The sequence below is a fragment of the Mesoplodon mirus genome (assembly GCF_964341445.2).
Source record: "Mesoplodon mirus genome assembly, chromosome: X".
Taxonomy (NCBI): Eukaryota; Metazoa; Chordata; class Mammalia; order Artiodactyla; family Ziphiidae; genus Mesoplodon; species Mesoplodon mirus.
This window is the reverse complement of record NC_138981.1, coordinates 13,815,852-13,841,549: the sequence shown is the minus strand read 5'-3', so window position 1 is coordinate 13,841,549 and position 25,698 is coordinate 13,815,852. Positions and strand designations below refer to the sequence as shown.

General features: G+C 40.0%; 1 protein-coding gene across 2 annotated transcripts in view; it reads right to left on the bottom strand.

Moving 5' to 3' along the window:
- Nucleotides 1-14,422: 14,422 nt before the first annotated feature.
- GLRA2 (glycine receptor alpha 2) overlaps nt 14,423-25,698 on the bottom strand; it is a gene marked incomplete at both ends in the record, with an annotated part of 179,726 nt that continues 168,450 nt past the window's right edge. For both annotated transcript variants that reach the window (XM_082610713.1, XM_082610712.1), the window contains one exon: nt 14,423-14,701. In XM_082610713.1, the coding sequence (XP_082466839.1) occupies nt 14,423-14,701 (279 nt within the window). The remainder of the gene's footprint in view (nt 14,702-25,698) is intronic.

The following is a 25,698-nucleotide window of genomic DNA, read 5'->3' as shown; positions in this document are numbered from 1 at the left end:
AGCAAAAGTCCTCCTAATAAATTCCTCCCACTGGCCTTGTTATGCCAGCTTAGGCATTTTCAACACTTAAATCAGGAAAATGTTTTCCTTTCTGTATTAGGTGAAAGTGAAACAGTAAAAACTCTGTTGTCCCCTTTTACCAAAGAAGTTTGTTCAGACTGTCTATAGATGGGGTCTTTTCATTTTCAGTCAGGCTTTTTGATGTTTAGATGATTATTTAAAATAGTAAGAGTTACAGTAGACCACACAAGAATAGACTTCATTCATAGGTGATAGATTCTGAATGGTGTCTGTAGTGAAATAAAACATAATTAATTAAAGGTGGGTAGGATGGGAAATTAGAACTAATGTTTATTCGGGTACCAATCAATTTAGCCCTTACCTACAATGTATAAGGTAGATATTATTGTTATATGTATTTTACAATATCTTCAGTACTGGAGCATTAAAGCTTTCCTCAAGGACAGCCTGCAAATATGAGACCAAGGGAGAATTTAAACTCAGATCTGACTCCACAAACTATACCTTTACAACGATGCCACCTGCCTTCCAGAAGAATGGGCAACTAACTACATAGAGGTAGAATAATTTGAAGGAGAAAAACTTCCCTTTCTAAATTTTCCTACCTGGTATACATGGCAAAAGCTGATGGGAGTATTTAGAAAGGAACTGGGATAGCACTCAGCGTTTTGGTTTCTGAGCCCAAAGTTACATTAACATGCTGTGTGGTATGAGGCATGTCACTCTAATGCTATGTGTTTTGGTCCTGATAAGATAGGGTATTAATAGTCAGAAAATAGTTAAGCATTAAGTTTGAACTGCAATTGTCTTTCAGAAAAATTATCTGAAACTTGGAAATAGGCAAATCGGCAAAAAAAAAAAAGGGGGGTTACAAGTGTTCTTTCGGCGCGGTGCTGGGCTTGACATTGCATTATCTGGGCCATTTTACCACTCTGTAGAGGCAGAGGTGAACGTGCAGAATTTTATTCAGTAGAAATGTGAATAATTTCTGTCTGAAGAAGAGAGAACTCCAAAGGTTACTGCTTATGGCCTGTTGCACATCGACCAGTTTGGTTTCTAAGGCCAGAAAACTTTATTCTAACAGTGCTTATAAATACCTAACTTCTCAAATTCTCTTAGGACTGGTTTTACTACTTTACTGTTTTTTTTTAAATCAACTAATAAGTTAAATACGATTTTTGACTTGTGTTAATTTTATATTTGTATGAGAGTCATGATTTGAAAATTATGGTTTAAGAGTTTTTAGCTAGGAAGCCTCAAATCTACAGGCTTTTCTGGAATCTCTTCCTCTGCTTCCTCCAAGTGACACAGCAATGGCACTGGAAGTCGAGACAGTCACCTGGCACAATGGGCTCCTCCTGCAACAATTGACGGGCAAAGAAGGGGGTTATGTGCTAGCTGGGGTGGTTGCTCCTGAGGATCAAGAGGAAACTGAGTTGCTACTATATGATGGGAATAAAGGGAAGTATGTAAATATATCTGAAATGCAGGAGACCCCCTCTCAGAGCTCCATGTTTTAGAAGGCCCATGTCTTCTGATAAAAAAGTGAAAGGAAAAGGTCAATGGGAAACTATTACAAAAACTTAATACAGGCAGAACTGCTAATGTCCCAGACCCTTAAGGATCTGTAGAATTAAGGTTTTTCAGAACACACTTTGAAAAATCCTAATCTAGTGCAAGTCTTTCATTGTTACAGACCCAAAACCTGCTTAAGTTTTCACAGCAATTTTTATCTTACTGGCTAGTAATAGGTTCCTTAGTTCTCTGAGCCTCTCATGCAACACTCAGTTAAGTCCTTAATAAGTATTCAATATTCACTGAAGAAATACCATACTGATTTAACACCTACTAAATGCCAGGCACAGATCTAGACCTTGGGAATACAACATTGAACCTATGTTTCTACTTTCTTACATGAAGCTGTCCTTTAAGTGTGTGTGGGGGGGATGAGGGAAGAGAGAGAGAGAGAGACAAGCAATAAATACATAAAAGCATCATTTGGAAAGTGACAAATGCTATGTAAAATATAAGGCAGGAATGATTATAATGGTTAGAGGCTACTAGTTTATATAAGGTGGTGAGAGAAAGCTTCTCTGATAAGAAGACATTGGAGCAGATACCTGAATTAAATCAGTGGATGTGTTAATTAAACCAGTGAATTAAAGCCCTGAGTGTATCTAGAGCAAGGGCTGGCAAAGTACGGCCCACAGGACAGATCTGGCCTGCCACTTGCTTCTGTAAATAAAGTTTTGTTGGAACACAGCCACATCCATTTGTGCACACATTGTCTATAACTGTTTTCATACCACAAGAGTAGAGTTGAGTAGTTGCAGCAGAGATGGTATGGCCTGCAAAGCCTAACCAATTTACTATCTGGCCTTAAAAAGTTTGACAACTCCTGGTCTAGGGAAAGAGGGTGCCAGGCAGAAGAAATAGCACGTGCAAAGGCTCTGAGGTAGAAGTGTGGTTGGCATGTTTAAGCACTGGGCAGTATGCCTGGAGGGAGTGGGGATGGATGGGAGAGGGTTGTGGGGTGGAGGGAGGGAAGGTCAGATCATGTGGCCACAGTGAAGGTTCTGGCTTATTCTTTGAGTAAGATGGGAAGCCATTGGAGGTTTAAAGCAGAGTGACATGATCTGATTTATGCCTTGAAAGGAGCTTTCTCGCTACTGTCTTCCTTTTATCTCTTCTGCCTTTCTCAATACCCTGCCCCTAAATCTTTCTCCTCAGAAAGCAGGGATAGCTTAAGAAATGATTTTACATTGAGGTGATGAAGCCTTGGTTAGTTCTAATCCTTGCATATGAAGGGTCTCCTAGCTCTTGATTCTATCATTTTTGAGGACCTGGAGCTTCTGATGAGGCTTCAGTGTGCGTGAGGACTGACCGAGCTGTCCACTCCATGACCAACCCTAGGGCCTACCAGAAAAAGGCTGGCATGGCACACACTTCACAGAGAGCACCCCAGAGCTTTGCTCTTCTCTTTGAAGACACATTCACCTATTTATGAATCATTTATGCCAAAGTAATAATGTACTTTCTAAATGCTGACTTATGGTCTAAAAACATCTAATACACACTACCCTCAGCTTGGGGGAAACTATATTACTTGTTATTTTTGAGATGCATTTGCACCAACATAGGAATATTCCATCTTTTCTTATGTGGGGACATGTGTGAGGATGTGAAGATCATTTCCCCTCCTTTAAAAATGGAAATAAACACCTTCTAAAATGAATTCCATTGGTCTTTTATTCAACTCCAGTATCTTTTGGTCCATTCAATAACACACGATATTTACTGTCAGTGAAGATGTTCTTAATACTATATGCACCATTTGAGCTACCTCTCTTAGGCATGTTCAACAGAAATATTCTATTGTACGCTGTCCTTTACCAATTTATTTTGTTATCCATGAGGGTGGGTCAGTGGTACCATGACTTTTTACTTTCCAGGCTTTTATTTTCCTAGACAGTGTGGATATAGTGAAAGGATATAGTCTGAGGCGTTAGGAAGCAAATTATGCCAGATGTTCAACCTCTAATATGATAGGTGGCTTGGGTGAGGTGTCTGATTCATGGAGCATCTGTTTATCTATTGACTCTTTGTGATTGGCCACCTTGGACAATTACTAGAATTGAATGCTCTTGTAGACATCAAAACATGTTGATATGTTGAAAGCACTATATGAATACGAAGTTGTGGTGTTATTTTTAATTCCTCTACTTCATGATCTATGAAGAGTATGCATTACTTGAATCATTCAATCTATACTGAAGAAAAAAAAAGAAAAAAAAAACAAACCCAAATTGGTGAAAATAAGAAGTTTAAAGCACAGGTTAAAACATTAAAAAAGGCTATTTGGCAGATAGATGGTTTACATTTATTAGACAAATGGGCTTCAGGCTTAAACTAGGAGACGCAAAAATCTTAAAAAATATTCTGAAGAGGCTGTTCTCTCTTTTCCAGAGCTGTGAATCATATGATATGGAATTTTATGCTGTGTTTTGGTTAGAACCTACTTATTTGATGTTAATGGAGTAAGCAAAATGTAAAATGGTACTCATTTAATCTTTATTGGAAAATCTGCTTTCAGAATTTGGCAGTCTCTCCAGTGGCATAGATGAGGAGCTTAATGCTAATACTGTTTGGGAGGATTTTTAAAAATCTACAGCCAGTCTGGTTTGTAGCATCTGTTTTGGACCAAGGTGTTTGAGAATGCCATAAAGAGTCTTAAGCCTTAAGTCATCTCAATCTGTTCTTAAAACCAAGTGGTAGGAATTGAAAAGTGTTTAAAAGACGAATCCCCCAGTAATCCATTATCTGAAAAATGGTAGCAGTAGTTGGGTACTTCTTGTCATTGCTTGGCTGGGAAAAACTTATGTAACTTTGTCAATAGGCACAGCATAGCCACCTTCACCAACTTTTTCCCTAGTGATAGTAATAATATTCATTGAGCATCTGAGCTTTGGCAGGCAGTGCAGAAAACCGATGGAACCATAACCATTCTCTTCCAGAAGCTTCCAATCTAATGAAAACTGGTAATAAGTTCTCTTCGTCAGAGCCATGATTTTACTCTTGAACTATTTTCTTTCAAATACTTTTGTGAAAGAAAAACATCCTCAATAAAATCTCCAGTAACATTACAGAGGAATTATCTATTTTGCCAGAGGATGTGTTGCACAAAATCTTTTCCCGAGATTTTATTTATATAACCCCAATTCAAGAGTTCTTTCCACTGAATGTGGACTAGAATTACAGAAAAGTCAAGAACCCGTCTTGCCATCCAGGATGCCTTTACCACCTAGTTCAGTGGTTGGCAGATACGTTTAGAGGTATATATATATATATATATATATATATATATATATATATATATATATATATAAACAACTTTATTGGAGTATAATTGCTTTACAATGGTGGGTTAGTTTCTGCTTTATAACAAAGTGAATCAGTTATACACATACATATGTTCCCATATCTCTTCCCTCTTGCGTCTCCCTCCCTTCCACCCTCTCTATCCCACCCCTCTAGGTGGTCACAAAGCACCGAGCTGGTCTCCCTGTGCTATGCAGCTGCTTCCCACTAGCTATCTATTTTACATTTGGTAGTGTATATATGTCCATGCCACTCTCTCGCTTTGTCCCAGCTTACCCTTCCCCATGCCCATATCCTCAAGTCCATTCTCTAGTAGGTCTGTGTCTTTATTCCCATCTTGGCCCTAGGTTCTTCATGAACATTTTTTTCCCTTAGATTCCATATATAAGTGTTAGCATATGGTAGTTGTTTTTCTCTTTCTGACTTACTTCACTCTGTATGACAGACTCTAGGTCCATCCACCTCACTACAAATAACCCAATTTTGTTTCTTTTTAAGGCTGAGTAATATTCCATTGTATATATGTGCCACATCTTTATCCATTCATCGGATGATGGACACTTAAGTTGCTTCCATATCCTGGCTATTGTAAATACAGCTGCAGTGAACATTGGGGTACATGACTCTTTTTGAATTATGGTTTTCTCAGGGTATATGCCCAGGAGTGGGATTGCTGGGTCATGTGGTAGTTCTATTTTTAGTTTTTTAAGGAACCTCCATACTGTTCTCCATAGTGGCTGTATCAATTTACATTCCCACCAACAGTGCAAGAGGGTTCCCTTTTCTCTACACCCTCTCCAGCATTTATTGTTTGTAGATTTTTTTGATGATGGCCTTTCTGACTGGTGTGAGATGATATCTCATTGTAGTTTTGATTTGCATTTCTCTAATGATTAATGATGTTGAGCATTGTTCCATGTGTCTGTTGGCAATCTGTATATCTTCTGTGGAGAAATGTCTGCTTAGGTCTTCTGGCCATTTTTGGATTCGGTTGCTTGTTTTTCTGGTACTGAGTTGCATGAGCGGCTTGTAAATTTTGGAGATTAATCCTTTGTCAGTTGCTTCATTTGCAAATATTTTCTCCCATTCTGAGGATTGTCTTTTCATCTTGTTTATGGTTTCCTTTGCTGTGCAAAAGCTTTTAAGTTTCATTAGGTCCCATTTGTTTATTTTTGTTTTTATTTCCATTTCTCTAGGAGGTGGGTCCAAAAGGATCTTGCTGTGATTTATGTCATAGGGTGTTCTGCCTATGTTTTCCTCTAAGAGTTTGATACTATCTGGCCTTACATTTAGGTCTTTAATCCATTTTGAGTTTATTTTTCTGTATGGTGTTAGGGAGTGATCTAATTTCATACTTTTACATGTACCTGTCCAGTTTTCCCAGCACCACTTATTGAAGAGGCTATCTTTTCTCCACTGTATATTCTTGTCTCCTTTATCAAAGGTAAGGTGATCATATGTGCGTGGGCTTATCTCTGGGCTTTCTATCCTGTTCCATTGATCTATATTTCTGTTTTGGTGCCAGTACCATACTGTCTTGATTACTGTAGCTTTGTAGTGTAGTCTGAAGTCAGGGAGCCTGATTCCTCTAGCTCCATTTTTCTTTCTCAAGATTGCTTTGGCTATTCGGGGTCTTTTGTGTTTCCATACAAATTGTGAAAATTTTTGTTCTAGTTCTGTGAAAAATGCCAGTGGTAGTTTGATAGGGATTGCATTGAATCTGTAGATTGCTTTGGGTAGTAGAGTCATTTTCACAATGTTGATTCTTCCAATCCAAGAACATGGTATATCTCTCCAACTATTTGTATCATCTTTAATTTCTTTCATCAGTGTCTTATAATTTTCTGCATACAGGTCTTTTGTCTCCTCAGGTAGGTTTATTCCTAGACATTTTATTCTTTTTTGTTGCAATGGTAAATGAGAGTGTTTTCTTAATTTAACTTCAGGATTTTTCATCCTTAGTGTATAGGAATGCTAGAGATTTCAGTGCATTAGTTTTGTATCCTGCTACTTTACCAAATTCATTGATTAGCTCTAGTAGTTTTCTGGTAGCATCTTTAGGATTCTCTGTGTATAGTATCATGTCATCTGCAAACAGTGACAGCTTTATTTCTTCTTTTCTGATTTGGATTCCTTTTATTTCTTTTTCTTCTGTGATTGCTGTGGCTAAAACTTCCAAAACTATGTTGAATAAGAGTGATTAGAGTGGGAAACCTTGTCTTGATCTTAGTGGAAATGGTTGCAGTTTTTCATCACTGAGTACGATGTTGGCTGTGGGTTTGTCATGTATGGCCTTTATTATGTTGAGGAAAGTTCCCTCTATGCCTACTTTCTGGAGGGTTTTTATTATAAATGGGTGTTGAATTTTGTTGAAAGCTTTCTCTGCATCTATTGAGATAATTATATGATTTTTCTCCTTCAATTTGTTAATATGGTGTATCACATTGACTGATTTGAGTATATTGAAGAATCCTTGCATTCCTGGGATAAACCCCACTTGATCATGGTGTATGATCCTTTTAATGTGCTGTTGGATTCTGTTTGCTAGTATTTTGTTGAGGATTTTTGCATCTATGTTCATCAGTGATATTGGCCTGTAGTTTTCTTTCTTTGTGACATCCTTGCCTGGTTTTGGTATCAAGGTGATGGTGGCCTCATAGAATGAGTTTGGGAGTGTTCCTCCCTCTGCTATATTTTGGAAGACTTTGAGAAGGATAGGTGTTAGCTCTTCTCTAAATGTTTGATAGAATTCGCCTGTGAAGCCTTCTGGTCTTGGGCTTTCATTTGTTGGAAGATTTTTAATCACAGTCTCAATTTCAGTGCTTGTGATTGGTCTGTTCATATTTTCTATTTCTTCATGGTTTAGTCTCGGCAGATTGTGCATTTCTAAGAATTTGTCCATTTCTTCCAGGTTGTCCTTTTTATTGGCATAGAGTTGCTTGTAGTAATCTATGATCCTTTGTATTTCTGCAGTGTCAGTTGTTACTTCTGCTTTTTCATTTCTAATTCTATTGATTTGAGTCTTCTCCCTTTTTTTCTTGATGAGTCTGGCTAATGGTTTATCAATTTTGTTTATCTTCTCAAAGAACCAGCTTTTAGTTTTATTGATCTTTGCTATCGTTTCCTTCATTTCTTTTTCATTTCTTTCTGATCTGATCTGTATGGTTTCTTTCCTTCTGCTAACTTTGGTTTATTTTGTCCTTCTTTCTCTAATTGCTTTAGGTGTAAGTTTAGGTTGTTTATTTGAGTTGTTTCTTGTTTCTTAAGGTAGGATTGTATTGCTATGAACTTCCCTCTTAGAACTGCTTTTGTTGCATCCCATAGGTTTTGGGTTGTCGTGTCTCCATTGTCATTTGTTTCTAGGTATTTTTTAATTTCTCTTTGATTTCTTCAGTGATCACTTCATTATTAAGTAGTGTATTGTTTAGCCTCCATGTGTTTGTATTTTTTACAGATCTTTTCCTGTAATTGATGTCTAGTCTCATAGCATTGTGGTCAGAAAAGATACTTGATACAATTTCAATTTTCTTAAATTTACCAAGGCTGGATTTGTGACCCAAGATATGATCTATCCTGGATAATGTTCCATGAGCACTTGAGAAGAATGTGTATTCTGTTGTTTTTGGATGGAATGTCCTATAAATATCAATTAAGTCCATCTGTTTAATGTATCATTTAAAGCTGTGTTACCTTATTTATTTTCATTTTGGATGATTTGTCCATTGGTGAAAGTGGGGTGTTAAAGTCCCCTACTATCATTGTACTACTGTCAATTTCCCCTTTTATGGCTGTTAGTGTTTGCCTTACGTATTGAGGTGCTCCTATGTTGTGTGCATAAATATTTACAATTGTTATATCTTCTTCTTGGATTGATCACTTGATCATTATGTACTGTCTTTCTTTGTCTGTTGTAATAGTCTTTATTTTAAAGTTTATTTTGTCTGATAAGAGAATTGCTACTCCAGCTTTCTTTTGATTTCCATTTGCATGGAATATCTTTTTCCATCCCCTCACTTTCAGTCTGTATGTGTCCCTAGGTCTGAAGTGGGTCTCTTGTAGACAGCATATATACGGGTCTTGTTTTTGTATCCATTCAGCCAGTCTATGTCTTTTGGTGGGAGCATTTAATCCATTTACATTTAAGGTAATTATTGATATGTATTACCATTTTCTTAATTGTTTTGGGTTTGCTATTGTAGTTCTTTTGCTTCTCTTGCGTTTCCTGCCTAGAGAAGTTCCTTTAGCATTTGCTGTAAAGCTGTTTTGGTCGTGCTGAATTCCCTTAGCTTTTGCTTGTCTGTAAAGGTTTTAATTCCTCCATCAAATCTGAATGAGATCCTTGCTCGGTAGAGTAATCTTGGTTGTAGGTTTTTCTCCTTCATCACTTTAAGTATGTCCTGCCAGTCCCTCCTTGTTTGCAGAGTTTCTGCTGAAAGATCAGCTGTGAACCTGATGGGGATTCCCTTGTGTGTTATTTGTTGTTTTCCCCTTGCTGCTTTTAATATTTTTTCTTTGTATTTAATTTTTGATAGATTGAATAATATGTGTCTTTGCATGTTTCTCCTTGGATTTATCCTGTATGGGACTCTCTGTGCTTCCTGGACTTGATTGCCTATTTACTTTCCCATATTAGGGAAGTTTTCAACTATAATCTCTTCAAATATTTTCTCAGTCCCTTTCTTTTTCTCTTCTTCTCCTGGGACCCCTATAATTCAAATGTTGGTGTGTTTCATGTTGTCCCAGAGGTCTCTGAGACTGTCCTCAATTCTTTTCATTCTTTTTTCTTTATTCTGCTCTGCGGTAGTTATTTCCACTTTTTTATCTTCCAGGTCACTTATCCGTTCTTCTGCCTCAGTTATTCTGCTATTGACTCCTTCTAGAGAATTTTTAATTTCATTTATTGTGTTGTTCATCACTGTTTGTTTGCTCTTTAGTTTTTCTAGGTCCTTGTTAAACGTTTCTTGTATTTTCTCTATTCTATTTCCAAGATTTTGAATCATCTTTACTATCATTATTCTGAATTCTTTTTCAGATAGAATGCCTATTTCCTCTTCATTTGTTAGGTCTGGTGGGTTTTTACCTTGCTCCTTTATCTGGTGTGTGTTTCTCTGTCTTCTCATTTTGCTTAACTTACTGTGTTTGGGATCTCCTTTTTGCAGGCTGCAGGTTCGTAGTTCCCGTTGTTTTTGGTGTCTGTCCCCAGTGGCTAAAGTTGGTTCAGTGGGTTGTGTAGGCTTCCTGGTGGAGGGGACTAGTGCCTGTGTTCTGGTGGATGAGGCTGGATCTTGTCTTTCTGGTGGACAGGTCCATGTCTGGTGGTGTGTTTTGGGGTGTCTGTGGCCTTATTATGATTTTAGGCAGGATCTCTGCTAATGGATGGGGTTGTGTTCCTGTCTTGTTAGTTGTTTGGCATAGGGTGACCTGCACTGTAGCTTGCTGGTTGTTGAGTGAAGCTGGGTCTTGGTGTTGAGACTGAGATCTCTGGGAGATTTTCGCCGTTCGATATTACATGGAGCTGGGAGGTCTCTTGTGGACCCAGTGTCCTGAACTTGGCTCTCCCACCTCAGAGGCACAGCTGTGACGCCTGGCTGGAGCACCAAGAGCCTTTCATCCACACGGCTCAGAATAAAAGGGAGAACAGATAGAAGGAAAGAAGGAAGAGGGAAGGAAGGAAAGAAAGAAAGAAAGGAAGGAAGGAAGGAAGAAGATAAAATAGAATAAAGTAAAATAAAAGTTATTAAAAATAAAATATAATTATTAAGAAAATATTTTTAAAAGGTAATAAAAATAAAAACCCAAAATAACCCCGGACAGACAGGACCCTAGGACAAATGGTAAAAGCAAAGCTGTACAGACAAAATCACACACAGAAGTATACGCATACACACTCACAAAAAGAGAAAAAGGGGAAAAAAAATATGTATCATTTCTTCCAAAATCCACCTTCTCATTTTAGGATGATTCGTTGTCTATTCAGGTATTCCACAGGTGCAGGGTACATCAAGTTGATTGTGGAGATTTAATCCGCTGCTCCTGAGGCTGGTGGGAGAGATTTCCCTCTCTCTTCTTTGTTTGCACAGCTCCTGGGATTCAGCTTTGGATTTGGCCCCGCCTCTGCGTGTAGGTCGCCGGAGGGCGTCTGTTGTTTGCTCAGACAGGATGGGGTTAAAGGAGCCGCTGATTGGCGGGCTCTGGCTCACTCATGCCGGGGGCGGGGGGGGGCACGTAGTGCGGGGCGAGCCTGCGGCGGCAGAGGCCGCCATGACGTTGCACCAGCCTGAGGTCCCTGTGTGTTCTCCCGGGTAAGTTGTCCCTGGATCCCGGGACCCTGGCAGTGGCGGGCTGCCTAGGCTCCCGGGAGGGGAGGTGTGGATAGTGCCCGGTGCTCGCACACAGGCTTCTTGGTGGCGGCAGCAGCAGCCTTAGCGTCTCATGTTCGTCTCTGGAGCTTGTTTACGCGGTGCTCTGAATCCCCTCTCCTCACGCACCAGGAAACAAAGAGGCAAGAAAAAGTATCTTGCCTCTGCGGCAGGTCCAGTCTTTTTCCTGGACTCCCTCCCGGCTAGTTAGTGGCGCACTAACCCCTTCAGGCTGTGTTTACGCCGCCAACCCCAGTCCTCTCCCTGCGATTGGACCTCCGAAGCCCCAGCCTCAGCTCCCAGCCCTGCCCGCCCCGCCGGCTGAGCAGACAAGCCTCTCGGGCTGGTGAGTGCCAGTCGGCACCGGTTCTCTGTGCGGGAATCTCTCTGCTTTGCCCTCCGCACCCCTGTTGCTGCGCTCTCCTCCATGGCTCCCAAGCTTCCCCCCGGCCACCCGCCGTTTCTGCCAGTGAAGGGGCTCCTAGTGTGTGGAAACCTTTCCTCCTTCACGGCTCCCTCCCACTGGTGCAGGTCCCGTCCTTATCCTTTTGTCTCTGTTTATTCTTGTTTCTTTTGCCCTACCCAGGTACATGGGGAGTTTCTTGCCTTTTGGGGGGGTCTGAGGTCTTCTGCCAGCGTTCAGTGGGTGTTCTGTAGGAGTTGTTCCACGTGTAGGTGTATTTCTGATGTATCTGTGGGGAGGAAGGTGATCTCCGCGTCTTCCTCTTCCACCATCTTGAGGCTCCTCCTCTAGAGGTGAATATTAAAACATTTTTCTCATGTGGGGACCACACCCTGCCTCCGAAAATTACACTTTGATTAGACATGATCGTTTAGCTTAGGATTTTCCCCCAAGGTGCCGCCCATCCCACCATATGTAGCATCAGGGCTCTTCCTAGGACACTTATGGGGTCAGGCCCATCTTTGGGAGGCATTTTAGCCTCAATTTTAGAGGAAGAGAATTGAGACCAGTCAAAGTCTTTGCCTTATTTGTTTGGAAAGAAGCGAGCAATAAGACAGAGATAGTGTTTTAGGAAAGAGGCACAAAGCATGGCACTAATCTTGCCAAAGCTAGGAATTGTGTAGCTTCTTGCTTAGTGTAGTGCAATTCATAATAATAATAATTTTACTATTATCTGTTAGCTATTGAGAATTTAGGATATGTTAGACACCAAGCTAATGGCTTTCCTTGCATTTTTCTCGGTTCATCCTCATAATACTCTATGAAATAGGAGCTACTCAGAAAAATCAGGTAACTTATCCAAGATAACCCTGTTGACAGGTGGCCGAGCTAGTCTTTCTATCTCCAAAATTCATGTGTTTAGCCATTCTGTGATATTCTTCTCTATGGAAATGATTCAATATCTGAATTGGTTTAAAAGGGTATAAACATCAACTTAGGAATCCACATCTTCCTGAAAATTTTATGAAGGATACGTTTAGTTAAGGAAAATCTACAAGGGCTAAGATGAGTTACCTCTGTTTCACTGGGGTTCTCAGAATTGTTTTTCATCATGGAACTCCATTCCTGACAAGATCAGGATGGATAGGTGGACAGGTTGGTCTTTTAAATTGCTTTTCACTCTGGTATTTTACGATTATGCAGTGCTCTTGGAACTTTTCCATATCTCATATGAAGTATCCAGTATTAGATTCTGCTCGCAATGACTACTAATACTTCCATGTCTCCATTTCCCTGTTTCTACAATGAGAATAATGTACTTTCTTCTTTCTTCATGGGGATACTATAAGCTACTCTTATATTACAACAAAAATATAATAGCTATGTAAATGCTTCAAGTTTATGAGGAAGACCAGAAACAAAAATCCGAGTTACCATTGTCATCTAAATTATTTACATTGTAATGCAAAAATGGAAAAACTCATAGCTTCTGTGGCACACTTAGCTTTATTGAAATTGAACAAATATTTTTAATAACCCCTTTTACAGCACATGTAAAATTTAATTTTTTCATTATGTTTTTTACAGGTTGTCTTTTATCTGAGTAAGCAAAAATACGTCTTTTTTTTTTTTTTTTCTTACTTAAAACATGTAGCCAGGATTCAAACCACGTAGCTCTGGTACCAAAAAGGCAACGGGTTATGAAAATCACAGTACAATTTTAAAATTCTTTAAGTTAGTTAAGGATATTTCAAACAATATTCACTTGGATTGACAGTAGAAATCATGGGTCAGTTGACATCAGGACTAATAGTTACACCTACAATGAGAGCAGAAATGGGAAGTTCAAGCTAATATGAGCTACACCATTCAGGACACATCATCTCCATAAATACTGTGGCTGAGAGGCTGCGACAGCTAAGTCACACTTGAGTACTTAATTGCACGTAAATATAGCCAAAGTGAAAAAAAAATGTAGTGTGCTAACTTGGATCTAAAAGAAAATGGGCATTTATTTTTAAGAGGACATACGATCAAATCAATTTCACAATACACAATTCAAATCCCCAAATTACATCTAGGAAAGAAAAAGAGTATTAAAGTGCACACCTACACGGACAGTAAAGTATAAACTTCTTCTTTGTGATTGGTATTCATTTTTTGTTGTTGTTTTCTCGATAAGTAGAAATTATTTATGACCCACAAAAGGATTCCTCAGGTGAAGCACTAATTACAGACATTGTAAAGAACGTAGCTCAGGAAGCTTGTTTTAAAAACGAGGCAGCATTTTCCTGAAAAAGTTTGGTCCTCAACTCACTCTAGGCTAGTCACTATGGTCAAATGGTAAGCATTTTCCTTTTGTGCGTGTGTGTGTGCACGCACACGCGTGTATTTAAGCTGTCTTTTCAGTACCAGAATTAGTCAAAACCAAACCAAACCAAACCAAGAGACAAATAGCCCTCAAGTACTTGACTTTGCATATGATGTCTATTTAATGCATCATCTGAAAGAGCAGTGCTAAAGACTGTGAAGGGAATTATGCTCACGTGATTCTGCAACACCATAATTTTGTGCAAACATTTTCCTTCATTGCCCGGATAACTTATCTTTTTTCATGTAGGTGCCAGGAGACCTGCCCCCATGATCCTCCCTCCCCCCTCCCCCAGTCTTCTCCTCTGTCAAAGTGATATAAAGACAATTTCACTGTGTATTTACAAGCACAACAGTTAGGCAAGAAGGTCCCAGGGTCTGAAGAGCACATCTATTTCTTGTGGACATCTTCATGCCGAATGATCTTGTATGTGATCCAGTAAAAGATGTTGAAAATGAGGAAGGCCAATGGGAAGGCAGCTCGAGAAATCGTGTCAATCCTTTTTGCCCGGTCCACAAACTTCTTCTTGATGGCATCTGCATCTTTGGGGGGCTGTGGGAGCTGGCTGGCAGGTGTGGCCTTGACAGCTGTTCCATCTTTCACTTGAAGGCAGTGACCCATCCCGTAACCACTGAAATTAAAACGACTTTCACGAGTAACATCTTCTTCCTGGAAGAATAAAGACAGGGAAGGCACAGATAGGTTGTCAGTCAAATCAGATGGAAGGTGCTTAAAATTCTTCAGAAGTAAAAGGATAAATCACAGTTAACTGGTAGTGTGGAAGGCTTTTGGAATGGGGAGTTGTCTTTCAAGTTCAACTCAATTATTCATGGAACAGATACAGTTCATTAACTTTTCAGGCTGAGAAATTAAGTGTAAGAATAATGACTCCATGGTCATTTAAATTAATTAACAAACAGAAATACCTACATTATATTCAGCACTGACTGACGTTCCCAAATTCTAGTTTATTGATCCACAGCTTTGAATAGACTGTTTTAAAGCTAAATCTCCAAATCCCAGTATTACACTCTAAATCTAAGAAGAGGACTATTCGTTCATTCACTCACTCTTTCATTCGTTCACCCATTCTTTCATTCAACAAAGCATTTACTGAATCTCTGCCTTGTACCTGGCTCTGAGCCAGGAACTTCTAGTATTGTGGCTCATTCATAGCCCAGTTCCTTCCATTAACATTGGCTTTAATGTTTGTGTTAGATCTAAGATTAACCCCTTAAATGTATAACTTTACCCCTCCAGCCCTCTAGTTTACCTCAGTTATATAGCAGAGATTAAAATATTCAGTGTTTGGAGTTGAATATTTCTACCATGGTTTTTCTAGTGTCAACTTTTTACATTGATTCTTTGGCTATTCATATCTACCATATGAACGTATGTCGTTTTAGCTGATGTCAGTGGTTTTTTGTGTTATTTCTACATGAATTAGATAAAAGACTGAAAAATTGTAACCTTATGGTAAAGAGCAAATACCCTACATAGAGACAAATGTATGGAATTTGGGTGTGTGGTTGGGTTGAAAAGATGGGATTGAAATGACCTGCTTAATAAAAATCTAGTTCTAAATAGCCATCGATTGAATCATCATCTTCTGCAACTAGATTACTGTTTTCTACAATACTGTGCCACCCCTTTGAAACACCAAAGACACTGCACTATTTATCTTGCTAGAGAAGAATGTTATATTAATTAATTTGGTTATATTTTTCCAAAAGACAGTAAAATTTGGTATTAATTTTATTTCATCGATGTTTATTGCATGTCAGTTGTGCCTTCACACATATAAAAGATATACTGAATGAAGGACCTTAAAAAATTTTATTGGAGTATAGTTGGTTTACAATATTGTGTTAGTTTCAGGTGTACAGCAGAGTGATTCAGTTATACATATATATCTATATATCTATATTCTTTTTCAGATTCTTTTCCCTTATAGGTTATTACAAGATATTGAGTAGAGTTTCCTGTGCTCTACAGTGGGTCCTTGTTGGTTCTCTGTCTTATATGTAGTACCGTGTGTATCTGTTAATTCATCCCCCCCGCCTGCCACGTTTCCCCTTTGGTGACCATAAGTTTGTTTTTGAAATCTGTGAGTCTGTTTCTGTTTTATAAATAAGTTCATTTGTATCATTTGAATGAAGGACTTCTAACATAATATTAATGTGAGATAGCCCAACTGTAATCCAAATGGTACAGCAAGGACAAATTTAGGTCAGGAAAATCAGGCCAAAGCTCTTCTAATAAAATAACTGTAAAACTACTCCTTTATAAAACCATCTTCCCAGTACTTTTATGTATATGAGATTGTCCTGCACAAGTTGGTTCAGGATACTCTGTCTCATTTGTTAACAAAATGTAATAAGGATTTTTCATTCAACAATTAATTGTTGAGTGTTGAGTCTATGGCGAGCATTTTGCTAGATGCTGGGAGACAGTTGATGAAGTTGGACAAGAGCTCTACCTGCATGGAGCTTTCAGAACCCAGTGGAAGTGGCCAACCTAAAGGCATTCTCATATAGGGAAGCTGGCTAAGAAAACCCAGCCAGACATTAGAGTACTTCCGTGTACTCAGCTCTATAAGCTCTATAATGAAGACTTCAACTGGACTCAGATTCAAAGAGTAAATCTGGTTTCTTTGTCTAAAATGGGAATGATATATTTTATGGGTGCAAAAGTTTCAAATATGTGAAATATTTTAAAATGTGGACTAAACAGGTATATTAATCATTACAGTGTCGTTGGAAGACTTATTAGCAAGAATGGAAGCACACAGGTCACTAGGAGGAGGGGACTTGTTAGTCACATGGGTTATAAGCAGTCTTATTCTTCCTGCCTATTACTAACTGGTAATTAGATCTTAACCAGTGTGTGAGAGAAGTAGAAACGGTGTGATTTGGTTTAGTTAAGAGATCCAGACTAGGAATTTGGCTATTTGGGTTCTAGGCCTGGCTCCAAAGGTTATAAGCTGTGCTGATCTGAGGCAAGATATTTATTCTTTCAAGGGCTCAGAGACCTCATGCCAAACTGTTGAGTCTGGACTAGGTCTGTGGGTCTCAGCTTTGGCTGCTAGGGAACCTTTACAAGTATATGTATGATTGCCTCCCCTCCCAGCCTCTTCCAGATCAACTGAATCAGAATCTCTGGGAATGAGAGCTGAGAATCCATATTTTTTAGAAAAATCCAATGACTCTAATGCAGAAGGTTGGAAACCAGTGGCCTAGATCAGCTCTAATGTCCAGCTCTAACCTAGTCTATGTTTTTAAGTCTAATATAACTTTTCAAGTGGAAACAATCCCTCAAAATACATTTTCCCTTATCTGCCTAAATTTACTGTGCTGTTTTTCCTTTACATATCTGTAGAATCTTACAAATTGCTGCTCTCACTTCTGTAAACACTTAGAAAGTCATGATTAAGTGTATAGTTCACTGCCTGAGTAAGATAAGATTCTTTTAAATTTCCTAGGTCCCTGAAGAAATAGAAAGAGTAGTTGGCTAGTAACCTGTTTTTAGCACATGAAACAAAAGGAAACCTAAATACACACATCCATGTTTCTTTTCAGACTGACTCATTCATTTAATTTCTGTAGTCTTTCTTCACATACTGTGAATGGACAGCTGAAGAGATTAACTCATTCAATTAACTAGGAGAAGCAGAATAGAATGATACCAGGTTAGGTTATTATTATGTCGTACATTGCCGTGCAAACTGTGGGCGCTTAATAAATGTTTGTTGGGGCTTCCCTGGTGGCGCAGTGGTTGGGGGTCCGCCTGCCGATGCGGGGGACGTGGGTTCGTGCCCATGGCCGCTGGGCCTGCGCTTCTGGAGCCTGTTCTCCGCGGCGGGAGAGGCTGCGGCGGTGAGAGGCCCGCGTACCGCAAAAAAACCAAAACAAAACAAAGCAAAAAAAGTTTGTTGAATAATGAACAAAGGGAATTTTAAGAGCGTTTTCTCTCTGCTTGAAAATACTTTCACCATTCATTCAACAGTATTTCAAATTATGCTTCTGAGCATAGTTACAACTAATTAAATCAATTCTTTAAAACCCTCCAGCAGAAAAATAAATCTGTCATAGGTAGAATTTATCCATTTAATTTTTCATGTGCAGGAGATATGAATGCTAGTTTAAGGGTCTTCTTATTTACCATTATGATTCATTCAATGCATTTTAAATATAGAGCCTTAAATTACCCACATCAAAGGGTATAGTCTTGATTCAGAAAACATAATTGCAACCAATTTGAATTTTTGTGTTATAATGAATGACTAATTGCCTTTATAGCAGGTTCAGAATAAAAACGTTATGGTAATGTGGCAAGATTCCTATATGAGGGCAAAGGGAGATGAGCTTGAGTCATGGATAAACTGAAGCTAAAATAAAGAACAATCTGTAGGCACAGATTAGTTGAATGTATTCACAGGGACCATCGGTGTAATCCTCTCAGTGAGGAAAGAATTTCAGGCATATATTCTCCATTTCTTCTCATTAGCCAGAAAACCAGTTACTTAATTATTGCTACTGACCTGCCATCTTCAGTATCTTTGAGCAGTAAATACTTCTAGCTCACTCTGTTTTGTTATTCACTGATTAAATTCCCACAGAAAATGAATCATCCATTCGAAGTTTCAGTACGTGCAATTTCTATATCCCACTTTGATAAAATCTCCTTAAACCCTGTCTGCTGTAGGAAGCACTGCCATGCAATTGCTATGCAATTCATTGGAGACTTATCATCTTATTTTATCTTATCCATCAGTTTTACTTATTGTAAAATTCACCCATTCCTGTGTTTGGAATAACTCTTGTCTAGATGTGAAACTGAACCTAAAGCTCACCAGAATTGCATCGTACTGAATTGTTTAAGCAAATAATTTCAATATAATTAAAGAATATAGGATTTATATAATGAAAGATTTCAGTGGGACCCATATTTCCAATTTATCTTTTATGTCCTAGAAAGGGGGAAATAAAAGGACTCCTATAAACTGGGGTAGGGGAAAACTCTTTCCATCCCATTTCTCACCGAGATTCTTTGATTGAATCTTTGCCCTTCTACTGGAATAGAAAATGGCCCAGTTGGAACTGAAGTTTGCAGTGAGCTTCAGTCAATGCAAGAACATTATGCAGTCTCCAGCCCTCCTTAGGAAACAGTGTGAGTCCAAACACAAGCAGGTTTTCACCAAAAAAGTCCCCTGAGCAAATGAAGGCTGGGTGATGCTTAATGGTAGCCCTGCTTGGGCTTCCTAGCCTTGGGGAGGAGGGATGGTGTTGAGAAATTCTCAATTCTTTTTTTTTTTTTTTTTTTTTTTTTGCGGTACGCGGGCCTCTCACTGTTGTGACGTCTCCCGTTGCAGAGCACAGGCTCCGGACGCGCAGGCTCAGTGGCCATGGCTCACGGGCCCAGCCGCTCCGTGGCACGTGGGATCTTCCCGGACCAGGGCAAGAACCCGTGTCCCCTGCATCAGCAGGCGGACTCTCAACCACTGTGCCACCAAGGAAGCCCTGAAATTCTCAATTCTTATGGCCTCAGTTTTCTCCTCTGTATCATGGGGGTTTGGGAGTAGATATAAACAATAAATAGATATCACGTATTGATTATAATTATATACCATGCACTTAAAACCACAGTCAGTCCTATCACCAAACCATCCCTACAAATCACATGGTTTCAGAGGAAACTGAGACCGAGAGAAGTTATGTGGCTTCCTGAAGTTATATTGCTAATAAATGTTGAAGCTGAAATTCAAATCAGGTCTGTCAGATCTCCAAATTGTCTGATTCCAAAGACTCTGGAAGTCTTTGGTTTTTATGAATTTGTCCCTAGCAAGCCCCAAATGGCTTCCATTCAAGATTATGGAAGAAGAATCCCACTGAAATTTGTAGAACAACAGATCTGAAATAAAGTAAACCAAATATAACCCCTTGTTGCTTAATGGCATGTGGTGAAATAAATTAAAACTGTCACAGTGTCATTTGGGGGCAGACAGTGAATAGCATTTTTTCCAAAAGAAAAGCAAATCAGTGGATCATCTCTTTTTCAGTGCAGGATATCATTATGATTGATTTTTGAAGAAGAATGAACTTCTGGTGTTCATTTCTTGAGCACTTGCCATTTATGTATTCATATTTCCAACAAATGATTCCTTGAGCACCTATTATGTGCCTGGTATGTGGTGAGGGTACAGCAGTGAACAAGGAGATGAAGTCTCTTCTTTTTTGGAGTTTACATTCTAGTGGGGAGAACAGTAACAAATAGAGAAATTATGTGACACACACACAAATACATATTTATACATAGACATATACACAGATAAGACACCCCACACATTTGCACATACACAAACACACACAGATAATGATGGAGGCTTTGAAGGAAAACAATGAAGGTAAGACACTTAAGAGAGATGAGTGACAGAGAAGTGGATGTTATAGATTGAGTGGTCAGAAAAGTCCCAAGGACATGCCAGGCACTATGCCATTTGCCAGGAATCCAGTGGCGAGCAAGACAGATCAGACTCTTGCCTTCAGGTGGTTCCCAACCTTGAGGTGAAGACAAACATTCATGGAAGAATCTCATGAGCACGGAATTACTAACTATGATAAGGGCTCTGAAGGAAAATTATAGGGCGTTAGGAGAACATATTAACGGGGGTCCCGGTCTAATCTGGCTGATAGGAGAAGCTTTTCCCTGGGGAAGTGATATTTCATTAGAGATCTGAAAAATGAGAGGCATTAAAGAGGGCACAGCAGAGTTGGGAGATGTCTGAGATAGGAAGGTTTGCTGCAATTGAGAGATGGTAGGATGGCTCGTGGAATGCAGAAGGAAAGCGGGGTGAGACAAAGTTTCAGAAAAGACCAGGGGCTAGATCACACAGGGCCTTGCAAACCGTGGTGTCTGTTTGGAGCTTTATCTTAAGAACCAAGGGAATGAAAAGATGAATAAGACCTTGGGTTTTGGGGGGGTGATACAGAACCAAATACAGAATTATATGAGAGAGATTCTTGAGATACGTACAAAGGTTTATTGGAGCTCAGGTGAGCCTGAAGCCTTTAGAGTTGGTGAGGGTATGGATGGTAATGCTGCTGAGATATACAAGGCAACATGCAAATCATCTATGATCCCCTAATCTGAAAAAGAGTCTGTAGCTACCTATTGGTGTTTAGAACTCATTTCCAATTTTCTTTTTTTATTATTATTTAAATTTTTTGCTTCCCAATCATGTTAAAGAATAGATAGACAGGGCCTCTGGATTATGATAGCTGATTTCCACTAATGTCTTTACTCACCAAAGGATAAGCTCCTAGGAGTATGCCCACCTCATCTCTGTAGTCCTCTTCCCTGGCACAATGCTGGGCCTATGAATTATTCAAAACTCGTGCTTGGCAAGATCCTCTTGATTCTGAGAAAAGTCTCAGAAAGGACATGCTTCCTGGGGGAAGGGAGGGGACAGCAATTGTCTCCTAGCTGATTTCCCTTTCTTTGACACTTGCAGCCCTTTCTGCGGCCTCTGGATCAGTCTTGCCCAAAGAACTTCCATCCTATCCCTTTCACTGCAGACTCACTAGCCTTGGCATTGTAGAGGAGCAGAGGAAACACTGGGCTCGAATCTAGAAGGCTCAGATTGAATTCCCTCAGTCCCTCAACATTTTTGCTCTTCTATTTCCTCTTTAAAATGAAGAGATTAGCCATTTGGCCATTTTCTTAGTTTGAGTATAGGACTATAATGCTGGCTAGTATATTGCCTTGAGACTAATCTCTAGCTGGTTGATATGTTTAAGACATTCTTCCCAACTGCAGACTAGACAGTATGCAAGTAAGGATCTTAAAGTCTTCTTCCTCCTGCCGCCTTCATGCCTTTGCTAGGGTTGGCCTTGTGGGCATGCATACTGTGCCCTCATACGCCCCAGTGCTTAGAAGGGTACCATACTTGGTTTAATGCTTTGCTGTAGCCATCTTGAAATTCATAATGATTTTTGAACAAGCGCCCCACGTTTTCATTTTGCACTGGGTCCCACAGATTTTGAAGCCAGCCCTGCTTTCTGCTCCAGTGGAACTAAAGGAATGCCATTGGCCCATTGCTTTCATTCCTGGCTTAATACTTTTCAAGAGTTTCTCATCTCCTTAATGACCACTCCTAAGCTCCTTTGTGACATTCAAGGACCCCCTATGTCCTGTCTTATACCTGCTTCTCTCATGGGGTTTCATGGTCTTTGGCTTTATTCTTTGCATAGAATACTCCTCACCTCTCTTCACTTGGCGAGCTCCTCCATGTCCTTCAAGACTCTACTCATCCTATTCAGGGTGCCTTTTCTTGACCCCTGAGCCTGGGCCTTGGGTTTCTCCTCAGCTCCTGTAGCACTGGGTCGCATGCCTCCATAATGGAACCTGCTGTCATCATAGTTTACATGTCGGCCTCTTTTATGTGACCTTCAAGTGGAAGGACCCAGTTTTGCATATCTTGATCGCCCCAGTACCTAGAACAATATTTGGCTAAAGCTGCCTATGTTGAATATTATATATAAGGTAAATGCTTCTTAAATGAATGTTGGAAAAAAGTCTTTTGTGATATGAAAAATGCTTTCCTAGATTATTTATTTTATGGTTTATTTTGCATATTGAATTTATATAAAATTAGGGCAAACGTAAACTCAACAGTGCCACTCAAGAACTGAGGTATTGGGCTTCCCTGGTGGCGCAGTGGTTGCGAGTCTGCCTGCCGATGCAGGGGACACAGGTTCGTGCCCCGGTCCGGGAAGATCCCACATGCCGCGGAGCAGCTGGGCCCGTGAGCCACGGCCGCTGAGCCTGCGCTTCCGGAGCCTGTGCTCCGCAACGGGAGAGGCCACAACAGTGAGAGGCCCGCATAGAGCAAAAAAACAAAAAAACAAAACAACAACAACAAAGAAAAGAACTGAGGTATTTATGATCTATATTTGGAACACTGTCCATTTTTTTTGGCCCAGTGTTAAGCTAGTGAGCAGCCCAGAGAGTGTGAAAATATGTAAAATTAGATCCATCTTATTAACAATCTTAGCAAAAAATGCATGCTTCTTTGCAAAAAAAATAAATAGAAGAGACAAACACTCCAGAATACAGAGAAATAGTTTTTCATTTATGCATCTATTCGCAAATCAAAATAATAAAGCTAGGTAAATGAAAAGCCAGTATGTATTATATACTTGCAAGTATTTCCCAAATAAATGAGACCTTATCAGTTATTACCCATAGCAAAGACTAAGGAGTATTTGCATAATATTAAGGGTATTTGAATTCATATGCCATCCATTTGGGTTTGGTGAAGAGAGTAAAATTCCTATAAATCTACGGTCATCACCAAATATCAGTTTTAAGTCTTGAAATTTTAATTAATGGAACATTTTTCTTCACAAATCTCTTAAAACACATTAATACCTGCACTATGGTGCTGTGCATAATGTACACAAAATCATTACACAAAATCTCTTTCACGAAATCTCTTTCATTGCCTCAATCACACATGTTATTTTTACAAGCCTCTCTGTGTATATAAAAAGAAAAAAGCCAGCAAGGTTTCTCATTCGGGCCAAAGCTCACCTCCAATAACAGGCGGAAGTTATGTGGGCAAGAGAGGACAAACAGAGCTCAGCTGTGGTGTGAGCTGGGGTTCCAAAACTGCTGTTGCCCCAGCCTGCAAATGGCTTGCAGGGGTTGGGGCATTGGGAGTTGAGCTGGGCTAAGAAAACCCATGAAAACCCATGAAAACCCATCTTTCTTTCTTCTTCCCCTGGTGGGTCTTTCTTGAGCTCCAGGTTGCTTAACTATGGCACTGTTGACATTTGGGACCAGGTAGTTATTTTTGTGGTAGGGAACTATGTTGTATATTTTAGGATATTTAGCGACGTCCCTGGCCTCTACCCACTAGAAGCAAGTAACACACACTTCCCCCACAGTCGTGACCATGAAAAGTGTCTCCAGACATTGCCAGAGGTGTCTCGGTGGGCAAAATCGCCCGTACTTAAGGAGCCCTGCTTTAGCTGCTCACCCATGTGCGCCTGGGGAGGCTGTATTTTCTAGCGTCCCCTGCACCTGTGTGGGACCATGCGACACATCTAGTACCAGGGAGTCTAACCAGCTCAATCTCCAAACCAGAATCTAGGCACCTCTTACCAGAGCCTCCACTCGGTGCTGAGCTGAGCTACCTGACAGTGGCGCATCGGAACCATTTCCACCAGAATTATAGTGATCACCTTCTACCTAATCCCCTGGCTTCTAGACCCTCCCTCCCAACAAGAAGGTCTCTTCTCAATCCAGCAACTAGAGGGATCCTGTTAAAGTGTGAGTCAGGTCAGATCTTCATGAGCTCGAACCTCCAGCAGCTCTCACCTCAGTAAAGTACAAGTCCTTGTGATGTCCCCCCTTTACCTCTCAGAGCTCAGCGCTTGCTGCTCTCCCTCTAGTCCAGGTGTCAGCAAACATTTTCTGTAAAGGGCCAGGTAGTAAATGTCTTAGACATCATGGGCCATCCTGAAGTATAGGTCCCTTTAATGCGTATTTTGAATCTAATTTCCTAAAGTGAACTATGTACTTCACTCTATTTTGGACCACACCTCACCTCCAGCACCCTGTTTTTTAATAGACTGGAAATAATTATCTGAAAATAATTGTTTGATTTTTGGCTCAAAATCTATAAAGCAGAAATGTTTTCACTTAATGTCAGCTGCAGTCGTAGAGAGTAGTTTAGAAATCAGTTACATGGTTGTGATGTTTCAATGCCCAGAGGGAAGCAGCGCCTTGCATATGGAAATTCTTTCGTAGTAGTCCCTGTCAAGTCTGGTCTGGCCAGAATGCTCGGAAGACACACTAAATTCTAAGAAGCGTGAAGGTGAACACCTTCCATCTGGAGTATGAGCTGTTCGATGATTAGCGTAGTTTGCCATCTGTTCAGGGTACAAACAAAGTGAATGTTGAGACTGTCTACACAGTGCAGACTGGAGGGGACAGGTGGTCAGAGGGTGAGCCCACTGCCGAACTAAAAGGCGTAACAGCGACAGCAACAGCGCATCATGTCAAGCATTCACTTGCTTTCTAACGTGGATGGCTGCGACTGCCAACTTCTTCAGACCATTATCATGCTTTGATCTCTATATATAACATACACACTTGGTGTCAAAAAGTGGTTACTGGGTGAGATTACCTGTTGTTTACCTGGCACTTCCACTCCTGTAGAAGTGCCTGCCTACGGAATTTTCCAGAATTCCCTCCTTGATTAGTTCCAGGTAAGGGTTTGCCGGTGAGAGGAATTTGGGAGATTTGGAAGGTAGAAGGGAAGGAGAGGCCATTATTTTGGGGAGTCTTTGGGAGTCAGATGAGGCTGCTCTGTTAGACACAGCGGCATTACAGACCTTTCTGTGGGCTTCCATTTTATGATTCCACTTTGGAGGCCAGATATGATAGCTTCTCAGATTTTCCTGTCAATACCTGCTTTTCCCCCCAGAGCTTCAGCTTAAAGTTCTGTCCTCTGACTATAGCCTTCCAGAACTTCCTTCCCCCAGTTACTCTCATATTTATATAAACCGTAATTTCTATAATAAACCCCTTATCCTAGTAGTGTGTATAGTGTCTCTGTTTTCCTGACTAAACCCATCCAGATACAGATGTACAGGTAATCC